General features: G+C 35.0%; 1 protein-coding gene across 22 annotated transcripts in view; it reads right to left on the reverse strand.

The window, feature by feature from the left end:
* MYCBP2 (MYC binding protein 2) overlaps positions 1-12,546 on the reverse strand; it is a 283,279-nt gene that overhangs the window by 137,679 nt on the left and 133,054 nt on the right. For all 22 annotated transcript variants that reach the window (XM_045479572.1, XM_045479625.1, XM_045479647.1 and 19 more), the window contains 6 exons: positions 11,842-11,933; positions 8,077-8,211; positions 6,636-6,719; positions 5,516-5,612; positions 3,726-3,918; positions 2,948-3,222 (listed from right to left, as the gene is read on the reverse strand). In XM_045479572.1, coding sequence (XP_045335528.1) covers positions 2,948-3,222; positions 3,726-3,918; positions 5,516-5,612; positions 6,636-6,719; positions 8,077-8,211; positions 11,842-11,933 — 876 coding nt within the window. The remainder of the gene's footprint in view (positions 1-2,947; positions 3,223-3,725; positions 3,919-5,515; positions 5,613-6,635; positions 6,720-8,076; positions 8,212-11,841; positions 11,934-12,546) is intronic.

A 12,546-nucleotide genomic window follows, 5' to 3' on the forward strand; every position in this document is an offset into this window, starting at 1 on the left:
TTTGTAACAAAATATTAAAAACTTATCAAGACATGATATCCTAATTCACAAAAACTGTGTATACGTTTCTTAGTTCATCAAACATCTGTACTACAAATTCAGGTTAACAGCAATATCCTATATGTTAAACCAACATTTGTTAATGCTAGCCTGTTCTGTAGCCAGTTCAGTAGTAAAGAAAACCATATGAGACTGGACAGGTTGAGAGAGTAAGTTGTGCACCAGTCCAGGCAATAACCTTATCTCAGGAAATTGAGTGGTAAAATACACTACTCTGCTATAGGTCATCAATGAACCTGGAGAACACTATGAGTGAAGTAAGCCAGTTACAGCAAGCCAAAATACTGCGTGATTCCACTTATATGCAGTGTCTGCTCACAGAAGCAGAGAAGAGTATGGTTAGGATGAGGGGGAAATGGGGAGCTGGTATTCAACAGGTATAAAGTTTCAGTTATAAAAGATGAGTAAGCACTAGTGATGTGTTATACAACATTGCATCTGCAGTTAACAATATCATATTGTATGCTCAAAATCTAAGAGGGAGATCTCATATTAAGTGTTTTTACCACAAAGAAATACATTTTTAATGACAAGAATAATAAATTCAGTATGTAAACAGCTAAAAAAACAGTAATAATAAAATAAAAACAAAGTTGCCTACCCCGATCTCATCCCTAGAATATCTTTCAAATAGGATAGGATGCCCTGGTGATGACAGTGAACTTTCTTAGGGGAGGAGAAGGTGCTAGAATTTCCTCTACAATGCTGAATAGAAGTGGTGACAACAGTCACCTTGTGCCTTACTCCCAAGCTTAGAGGAGTATTCAGTATTTCACCATTAAGTTTGATATTAACTATACATTTTTCTCTAGAGATCCTTTATAATCATAGCTTGAAGAAGTTTCCTTAAATCCTAGTTTGCATGGAAGTTTTCACCATTGAATAAGTGCCAATTTTGTCACATTTTCTGTATCTATTGAGACGATTATACAATTTCCCCAGTTTATTCAGTTAATAATGGTGAATTACATTGAACTTTGAAAGTTTAACCTTGCATTTCCAAGAAAAACCCTACTTGGTGTGATATATTTTTTATATTGCTGGATTTGATTTGATAATATTGTTAAGAGTTTTTGCATCTATGTTTCTGAGTAAAATTTGTACTAATATGTTCTTTTAATATCTTTGTCAGGTTTTGGTATCAGTATAAGGCTAACTTGACAAAATCAGTTGGGAAATGTTGTCTCCTATGTCTTCTGAAAGAATTTGTAAAAGATTGATATTGTTTCAGGTTTGATAGAATTCACCAATAACAATATCTGGGTCTGGAGTTTTCTTTGTGGGAAAGTTTTTGATAATGAATTCAATGTTTTAATGAATAGAAGGCAATTCAGATTTTTATATTTCTTATTGTGCTAGTTTTGATTATATTTTTCAAGAAATTTGTCTACTTTACCTAAAATTCTAAGTTATTGGTATAAAGCTGTTCAAAATATTCTTTTATCATTTTAATGTCTGTTTGGATCTATACTGATATTCGCTATTTCATTTTTGATAATGGCATTTTGTGTTTTTTCTTCATCTCTGGTCTCTCAATCAGACTTGCTATGAGTGTATTAGTTTGGTTTTAATTTTGAAGAACCAACTTTTGGTCAATTTTCTCTATTTTTACTTTACTGATTTCTGCTCTTATCTTTATTATTTCCTCCCAATATCTTTATTACTTTCTTCTTATTTTGGTTTGCTAATTCTTTCTGACTTCTTTAGGAAGAAACTTAGATCACTGATTTTAAACCTTTCTTCTTTGCTAGTATTATCATTTAAAGGTATACATTTCTTGGGGCACCTGGGTGGCTCAGTTGGCTAAGTGTCCAACTCTTGGTCTCAGCTCAGGTCATGATCTCACAATTTGTGGGATCAAGCCCCAAGTCGGGCTCCGTGCTGAGAGTGCAGTGCCTGCTTGGGATTCTCTCTCTCCCTCTCTCAAGATAAATAAATAAATATTTTAAAAAGTATAAATTTCCTTTAGCTACATCTCACAATTTCTGATGTTATACTTTTATCTTTCAGTGCAAAATATTTTCAAGTTTCCTTTGGATTTCTTTGATTCACTGGTTACTTAGAATTATTGTCTATTTTCCATATATTTAGTGCTTTTCTCAATATATTTTGCTATTTATTTTAACTTTAGTCCTATTATGGTCTGAAAACTTTTAATTTTAATCTTTTGAAATTACTAAAACTTATTTTATGGCTTAGCATATGATCTATCTTTGTGAGCAAGATATGTATACTTGAAAATAACATGTATTGTGCACTTGACATTCTGTTTTATAAATGTCAGTAAAGCCAATGTGGTTGATAATGTTGTCCAGATCTTCTATTTCCTTACTGATTTTTTGGTTTAGTTGTTCTATTAATTGCTAACAGAGGAGTGTCGAAGTCTCCAACTATCACTGTGAATTTGTCTATTTCTCCCTTTAGTTCTGCCATTTTTTTTGCCTCAAGCATTTTGAAACTGTGATTTGGGGCATACACATTTATGAGGCTTGTGGTTTCCTCATGAATGAATGATGTTAGCAAGCAAGTTCACTCACAGCTCTTTCTCCTGACCATTCTGCACATAAGGAGGCTGCAGGAGCTGCCCTTCTAGTGCTGTCCTTGCTCTTACACACTTGCTCACAACTATTCTTGCTCTTACGCACACATGCTCACTCAGATTCAAAAAGCAAATCAGCAACTGCACAATGTGCCTGTCAAGTTTACAAGTAAAAATGATAAAGCAAACAGAAAAAAAAATGTCTTTGAACTTTATTTAAGTCACATATACCAAACCAATGTCCTAATTTACCTTTTATAAAAGTTAGAAAGATTGAGGCAACAGCACTTTAAAGAGTATTAAGTAACATATCATATTTTCAACTAACATTTTACAAACTTAAATTACCTGATCCAGACAATTCAGCAGATCACAAAGGCAAGCCCACTGTAAGGCAGGAGTTGGGTAGAAAGAATGAAAACAGGCAGTAAAGGTATTATGACACTCTTGAAGGACAGCTTCTAGGAGACTCAAAGGTTGACTGAGATATCCTTGAGGATCATTATCCAACTTCACCATGCAGTGATCAACTCCTTCTGATAAAATTTTTCTTAACAAAGTTCTAGTTTTTCCAATACATTCTGCTAATTTGCTAGTTTCTTCCACAACTGCTTTTCCGGTAGCTTTGAGGGAACAAAGCAGATTGCTAATTAAATAGGATAATAAATATGGATGGAGACATTTAATACAATTCAAGTAATTTCCTATGTAACTAGAGATCACAAGTACTCATAACCTAGAGATGAAACAATTTAGAGATTAAATGCGGTACAAAATTATTTCTTTTAAAAATCTAAGTAGGAAAAAAAAAATGACCCTGAAATATTGGTTTCAGCCTCTAAGTCCAAATGAGTTGTTCAAAAGTTTTCTATTTGACCAAATCTGTTTAAAATAATACTTTATTAGAGTAATTTTTAGCCTGACATGACTTTTTGTTATCAGCATAACATGTAATCTATTTTACTCTTCGTAAGTAAATATATAAAGGTCACAAAAGCTGACTTTCTCCCCTCATTTTTGGAGGTTAAAGGCAGCTGGGGATCTTAAATTCCTGGTTTTCCCATATAGACCTTCTCAATGTCTCAAATATTTTCTCCCTAAAGTCATTTAAAAAGAAGCTTCATACCTGATACTGGGTAAATTTCACACGTATAGACACGCAATAACCTCAGACAACAGGTACCCACAAAGCGCAGTCTCTCTAAATCTAGAAGTGTCGCTGTGAACTGGAATCCTTTTAATCCTCTAAGTTCTTCAACTCCTAAGACTAAGGTGGTCCAACTCCAGTGAAGAATGCTCAATAATGACTCAAAACATTCCTAATCCAGAATATGAAAAAACAGGTAACAGTTAGTTCAAATGATCCATAGGTTGAATCAAATGGAAAGATGGCATCAACTTCAAAACTTTATTTGAACTTTTTTACTGTGTTTTGATTAGTGCAAATAATAGACATTCTATTAGTTCATTTACCACATTACCATTAGGAGTACCTTTGAAGCTTGGCAAAAAAGGTACAGTAGTTAGGCATCTATAAAAACAACATTCTTCAATATTTGCCTATTTAAAAATACATTAAATTGTTTTTTAATGTTTATTTATTTTTGAGAGAGAGAGAGACAAGAGTGTGAGTGGGGGAAGGGCAGAGAGAGAGGGAGACACAGAATCCAAAGCAGGCTCCAGGCTCTGAGCTGTCAGTGCAGAGCCCAATGTGGAGCTTGAACTCACAAATCGCGAGGTCACGACTAAAGTCAGACACTTAACTGAGTCACCCAGGTACCACAAAAATACATTTTTAAGTTTCCCTGCTCTCAACCTATCTAGTTTATCATATAAGTAAGGAAAAAAATAAAAAATATTTACAAATCTATGTTTACTTGAAAGCAAAATTAAACTCTACGCTGTTGCTGTAGTATTGCATTTCTAGTTGTTCTGCAGTACTTAGTGTATCCTATGAAAATTTTAAAAAGATGCAAAATTTTATCATTACAAACAAGAAGGTTCTATAGCATACTGTATGAAAGACTAATAAGTTTGTGTATATATAAAAAATGGTCTGAAAGGATATACATCAAAATGTAAACAGTAGTTATATGGGGTAATAACAGAGTGACAGGGAAAGAACTTTAGGGTACTTTTAATATAGTTTTATCCCTACTCTACCCTATTCCAAACCAGGGATGTATACTAATCTTGTGATTTTAAAAAACTAATACAAAAAGGAAAAAAAAACATTCTCCCTATGCATTTTACCAACATGAAAGACTACTGACTACATTAATGAATCACATTCATATAGTGCCTTACAATTAAAAAAGCATTTTTGTATCCCTTATGTCAACAGAAATTCATACTGATGCTATCAGTTTATTTAAATAACTTGCATAAGAATGCTCAACTAGTACAGGACAAGAACTTAACTCAGACTTCCCATGATCTCTCAATTACATCATGTTGGCTTTCCATTCTACACTAGTAACCACAGTAATGTGGCATAGTTTTGAATGTAGAATGCAGATGGTCAAGTAGTTCAATAGAGCCCTGAGTTAAATATACAACTCTTCTACTTAGCTCCTCAAGCATTAGATTAGCACTTTTTAGCCAATTATCAGCCTTAACTTTTCCTTCACTTTCTCCTTCAGCACATGTATTCATACAAGATTTACTAGAAAACCCACCAGTTATTTCAGTTCATGTTTAAGTTCATGTTAAAGTCAGCCAACATCTCTATTTTCCCATCATTTAAAGTACATATTATTTATTCTTTGCCCTGGGATGTCAGTGCTAATCTAAAAACAAATCTGAGTTCATAAAACTATGTAGAGATAAACTCTCAGAAGGGTGGCTAACCGCCAAACATCAAAATGAAATGGAGCACTGGACAAAGAACCTGAAATTTTTAAAAAAATGGCTTACCACTGAGACAGTTCTTGCAAAAGATCTCTTTAAAATATGTACAGGTTCGCTGGTTTGCTGTTTGCCTTTTGAGGCACTACCATCACTGGTTGGAAGTCTGAAAGTAGCAGATACACATAAATTTATGTTAGAAGGTCCAATGACACTTTTCAAAATATGCATTTTTGAAATAGCAAAATATGCTATTAAATATTAAGTGCTATGTAATTAAAACATCATTTAATCAGTGTACCCAGAAGTAGTCCAAGCAACTTGCTATGTTCATAATGCTATATATTACAAATACTAACTGTAATAAATTGCATAAAAACAAACAAAAATCCCTTCCTGGGAAAAGTGAGGTTTAAACCACCTTGATTTTTAAAAGTGATTACTAGGAAAGGAAGACATAAGAGACAGTTACTGCTCTAGAGGTGTTTCTTTAGATTTTTTACTACTCAAGGAATGACATTTTTTTCTAGCGAGGGTTACCTATATGAATTCTTCATTCTAAAAATTGAGTAATTATTGAGTAAATTATTGAGTTTAGAAACAGGTAGACAGACACATAGGCATATGCTTCCATAAATGTCTCAAAAACCATAAAGTAATTAAAATTCTTAAATAATGTTACAAATATAATAAGTACTATCACATGGACAAGTTACTGTTTCATACTTCAAAAGTGGAAACTTTTAGCAGTAAGGGATTTTCTAATTCATTCCATCACAAGACAAACAGGAAACACAAAACAGCAGCAAATCAATCAGGCCTGCATCTGAAATCCCTATCGAACACCCCAATATCATTTCTCTAAGACAAATTTGTCTCTAAGACAAATTATAATATTCTGAAATAGCTATGAAAATCTACAGATTAAAATACTGTTAATGGCATAATACAGATAGTCTGAGTCATGAGGTAAAGTTTCAAATCATGCTCAAAGTAGAAAATGTTTAAAAATATACAAAATATTAAATTAAGTGTTTTTGTTAAAAGTAGCTATATTTCTTCTGGTATGTTATAGTTTGCTGAGTGCTTCAAGTGATTTCTCTCATTATGTCATATATTTTATAGTATCCTAGAGCTCATTATAACAGAGGAACATACCATATTAATTCACTGTAAATATGCTAAATACCTGTATAATAATTGAGGTATCTGACCAGCATTAACATCTGTACCATTATTTGATTTCTTTGAACTCTTAAATTGGAAAACAACCCTAAGAAGAGAAAAAATAACAATGACACCAAAAAACAACATGATTCGAGATTCATGAAAGAAAATAAGAAATCTGACAATTGCCTTTTCAAATACATGTTAGTGCACAGAGATCCATTCTTTAAGAAAAAAACCTACAAGTAAAAAGGAATTGTTTTTATTCTGGTTCAAGCTCTGAGTGGCTTAAGGAATAAAATGAAGGAAATGAACCTGATCAGGCAGCCATGGGTAAGTGGCAGGTCCCTCCAGTTCAACTTTAATCAGAACAATAAGCTAGTAACAAAATACTTCAACTTACAGTTTAAAATGTGCTCAACCACACACATGATACCTTCTATTTAAAGCAGCTTTAAACTGCTGTGATACTCCAAAGTTCAATGCACTGCATGTGGAATCATGAGGTCCAGGACCAAGGCAGTCTCCCTGGTGCTAACACGTAATCTTACAGTAAGTAGAAAGGGATACATTACAGCTGACTTGATTCTTCTATGGCATTCTACTTGAACATTCAGGAACAAAGATTTCACCTCTTACATTAGTCTGTTCTGTTTCTGGTCAGCTCTGTTATGAATAGAACATAACTATTTGAAATATACTGTTACATAACTTTCACTCATGCTCAAGAAGAGTAAGAGTAAACTGAATTTCTCTTTTAAGTAATGGTCCTTCCAAACACACAAAATCAGAATACTGAGAATAAAGAAGGATGGAGTTAGAGTCAAGAGATTCCAGGTCTAGATTTGGTTCTGCCACACAGCAGCGATATGATGTGAAGCGAATCACTTCACTTTCTGTCTCTCTATTACCCTGAGAGGAAAACAGGGCTAATAATGGCTTCACGTAATTGTTGAGGCCATCAAATGAGAATATAGATATGAAAGTATTTTATAAACTGAAAAATGCTCTATATATGAAATTTAAGCAGTAAATTTCCCTACATTTTATTAAAACTGTACCATCTCATATTGCCAAAGCTCTGCAATTTATAAACTGCTTTCATAAGAACTATCAAACTGCACAGCAAGTATTTATTCCTTTTTTTATGGTTTCCAAATTCCTCATTTACCTTGTCACTTTATATAATTTCTAACTGGTAATAAGTTCTTAAACAATATAACACCCAGAAATACATACAAATGACAAATGGCAAGAGCAAAGAATAGCAGTCCTATTGTCTCCCTGTTCTGTCTAGACCTTAAATTTGGCATGAGATCACATAAACTTAAATGTTTGGCAGTCATATTATATTCTAGTCTTACTAACATTTTTACCTTACCGAAAGACCTCTGAGCTTTTAAAACAATATTCCACTAACAAAAATGAGAGCTGCTTAAGTAATACTTAAACATTCTGCTTACCCGTCATCTGTGGTAATAGAAGCTTGTCCATGAGATCCACAGTCACTGCTGGGTCCAGACACTCGAGCCCATGCTACATACCACCATCCAGCTTGCAAGAGAACTGGCTCATCAAACATCATTGCATACTTTTCTCTGAGAGAAAAATTAGTGAGTCAAAGACAATGCCTTTGCCCTGCTACATGCATGTGTTTATTGGTTTTATTTATTATTAAAAATTTTTTTTTAATGTTTATTTATTTTTAAGAGGCAGAGAGAGACAGAATGTGAATGGGGAAGGGGCAGAGAGAGAGGGAGACACAGAATCCGAAGCAGGCTCCAGGCTCCAAGCTGTCGGTACACAGTCCGACGTGGGGCTTGAACTCACCAGCTGTAAGATCGTGACCTGAGCCAGTCAGACGCTCAACTGACTGAGCTACCCAGGCACCCTGCATTTATTGGTTTTAAATCCTTTATAAACAAAGCATGAAATACATTGTATAATATTCTTATTAAACATCATTAAAAACCTATTTAAAAAAGTCTGGGGCGCCAGGGTGGTTCAGTGGTTCACTCGGTTAACCATTCAACTCTGCATTTCAGTTCAGGTCATGATCTCACTGTTTGTGAGTCTGAGCCCTGCATCAGGTTCTGCACTGACATGTTGAGCCTGCTTGGAATTCATTCTCTCTCTCTCTCTCTCTCTCTCTCTCCCCCCCCTTCCCCCACCCTCTCTCAAAGTAAATAAATAGAGGCACCTGGGTGGCTCAATCGGTTAAGCATCTGACTTCAGCTCAGGTCATGATCTCACAGCTCGTGGGTTTGAGCCCCGTGTTGAGCTCAGTGCTGACAGCTCAGAGCCTGGAGCCTGCTTCGAATTCTGTGTGTGTGTGTGTGTGTGTGTGTGTGTGTCTGCGCCTCCCCCACTTGCACTCTCTCTCTCTCTCAAAAATAAATAAACATTAAAAATAAATAAACTTAAAAATAAAAGTCTAAAAAAAAAAGAGTGCATACATGCACTCCAATGTTCATGGTAGCACTACCAACAATAGCCAAAGTATGGAAAGAGTCCAAATGTCCATCAACTGACGAACAGATAAAGAGGATTATTAGTCATTGATCAAAAAGAATGAAATCTTGCCATTTGCAACAGCATGGATGGAACTAGACTGTATTATGCATGCTAAGAGAAGTAGTCAGAGAAAGACAAAATCATATGATTTCACTCATATGTGGAATTTAAGAAACAAAAGAGATGAACAGAGGGGAAGGGAAGCAAAAATAAGCTAAAAACAGAGAGGGAGACACACCCCAAGAGACCCTTAAATACAGAGAAGAAACTGAGGGTTGCTGGAGAGGAGGAGGGTGGGGGAACGGGCTAAATGGGAGATGGGCATTAAGGAGGAACTTGTTGGGATGAACACTGGGTTTTATATGTAAGTGATGAATCACCAAATTCTAATCCTGTAATCATTATTACACTATATGGTAACTAACTTTGATTTAAATGAAAATAATAATAAAAAAATTTTTAAAAAAAGAAGAAAGAAAAAATTAAAGGAAGAGGAAAAAAAAGGTATCTGGCTGGCTCAGTTAAAAAAGCACACAACTCTTGATCTCAGAGTTGTGACTTTGAGCCCCATGTTGGGTATAGAGATCACTGAAATAAATAAACACACAAATAAACAAAAAAAAAGTCAGAAAAAAATTAAAAAGTCTTGACAAGAACACACAAATAATAATAGTCATTTGTGTTGTGGTGATGACACCCCTCAACCTTGAATTCTACAACTTGCTTAAATGTTATAAAACTTTCATATTAAAATAACACAAAATCTTTTAATTGTTGTTAAAAACAAACAAACAGGGGCACCTGGGTGGCGCAGTCGGTTAAGCGTCCGACTTCAGCCAGGTCACGATCTCGCAGTCCGTGAGTTCGAGCCCCGCATCAGGCTCTGGGCTGGTGGCTCAGAGCCTGGAGCCTGTTTCCGATTCTGTGTCTCCCTCTCTCTCTGCCCCTCCCCCGTTCATGCTCTGTCTCTCTCTCTGTCCCAAAAATAAACGTTGAAAAAAAAAAATTTTTTTTTAAAAAATTAAATTAAAAAAAAATAAAATAAAAACAAACAAACCATGCCAGTGTCATTGGAAAAGGAAACTCTGAATTTTAGTTTTAAAGTTCATTTATTTAAGTCAAGTTTTTTCAGAGGTAGCATATTAAGAAAATGGTTTTGGAGTCAGATGGCCAGAATTCAAGGCTCAGCTTCACAACACTAATTGTGTGACCTTGGGCAAATTATTACACCCTCTCTCTGACTCAGTTTCTTCATCTGAAAATAGGGATGAAGATGAGGTCTAGATCACAGGATTGTTCTGAGGACTGAGCAAATTCAAATAAAGTGTTTGAACTGTGCCCGTCACATAGTAACTACACAAAAAATTTTACTAAAATAGAAGGAGAAAGCATGTATATAAATAAGGACATCTGATAAAGATACACACAAGTTTTAGTTCCAGGTAATGGAGTATAGTGGTTGTAGCTGGGAAACTGGGATAGAAAAAAGAATCAAGGGTATTTGAGGAAGGGGACAAATTCACACACTGTAGAGGTATGAAGGTACACAACAGCGCCTGAAAATGACAGGGGGTCCAGTCGGGTTAAAGCATTAAGACAGATAAAAACGATTAGTAGGAAGTAAGTTAAAAAAGATGCTATAAATGATTATGGAAGTCCTTTAATGCTAGCTGTAGGAACCTGGGCTTTGTTAGTCGGCAAATAAATACACTCTACATGATTCTCTATATGTGAAACAATATTATTTTTGACCCATAATTACACGTTCAAAAATAAATGCTAAATGACAATGGCATCTTAAGGCTTTGTTAAAAATTAATCAATTAACTTTTCCTGATCTTCATTTTTTGTCACATAAAATATGACTGAAAAGTATCTCCTGACATTGGTAAATGCCTGAAGTGAAAAAACAGTCAGAATTTTCTTTAAGTTTGCTGTTTTGTTCTCAAAGTATGTATCTGTTAAAAGCAGACTCAATGCCTTACTACCATTTTCAGAAATCACATTTTCACTAGCAAAAAGCTCACGTATGACACACAGGTTTTAACGTAACTATCACTGGGAAGAAGTATACTATTATTATTTTGAAGTTCAATTTATTCTCTTTCACACCATAATATTCCCTGATTCAAATCACTAACTTGTCATAACATAGTGTTGGAGATATTCCGTGGCATTATACAGAGAGGACTGATAAAATCTAAGTCTCTTCTTACTTAATGAAGCTTTATAAATAAACATCTGGATTCTGGTAACCTCCTAAGAGGTTTCAGTAAAAGCTGGCCACCACCCCAAGCATGTTACAAACAAGCACATACTATGGGCATGGTGTTAGGGCGCACAGGTGATTGGACTTCTGGCCTTCTCTATTTGATACTATATACATGCTCCAGGTAGCAAATAATTGTATCACATCACTGGAAAGCTAGCACAGTAGCTGTTCTCTAAGGGATGCATGAAAGCAAAGGTATATAAAATATATGTATAGGTTCATCCAATCTTCAATGGAGAAATAATTTATAAAATACAAATAGGGAAAATACTGTTAGTTTTAATGCAGCTCTGTTAAATGCAACACTTATACACAATTTAATATCTCAAGCATCTTATCACGGATTATTTAAAACATCCTTTTCATGTTTGTTTCTTCACTTACAATGAATTTTTCATATTAAGTATGTAAGGATGATGCTGAGTAATTGGGAAATCATTACCTGGCAGCACAGTCATAAGCCAACACATCAGTCTCTGCAAGAAGGTCTCCGTCGGTTTCATGATCTCCTCCATCAGGACCCAACTCGAACAGCTGGGGAAAGGAGAAAAAACACATCGTTTCTAGTCTGTCATTCAATCATGCAAACCTGCTGAATAATATGTTTATAATTTTGTGTGTTTCCAAAAATGTGCTGGACACTGCAGAATGTAAAAATCAGAATGCATGCTTTTCTTTTTGAGTTTTACTGATTTATTTTGAGAGAGCAAGAGAGCATGGGGGAGGGGCAGAGAGAGAGAAGGAGAGAGAAAATCCCAAGCAGGTTCCGTGCTGTCAGCACAGAGCTCAACATGGAGATCGATCCCATGAACTGTGAGATCATTACCTCAGCTGAAATCAAGAGTTGGATGCTTAACCGACTGAGCCACCCAGGTGCCCCAGAATGCCTGCTTTTTTAATGTTGAATACACAAACCTACACATTTAAATTTAGAAACTCATGGCCTATATTAATTTCAGTTTATTTATATATTCATCTATTTATAGTAAATGCTCCAAGTTCTTCTGTACCAAATATAAACATCTGAAGGAGGTGAAAGAATTCAACCAATGCATTGTATCTAAGTGAGCTTCCAAGGAGGAAGAATTTTGCTTCAACACGTACAAGCTGTGAGATATGGGACCTGGTTTCCTCATGCATAAAAGGA

Source organism: Leopardus geoffroyi, chromosome A1 (genome assembly GCF_018350155.1).
Source record: "Leopardus geoffroyi isolate Oge1 chromosome A1, O.geoffroyi_Oge1_pat1.0, whole genome shotgun sequence".
NCBI classification, from domain to species: domain Eukaryota; kingdom Metazoa; phylum Chordata; class Mammalia; order Carnivora; family Felidae; genus Leopardus; species Leopardus geoffroyi.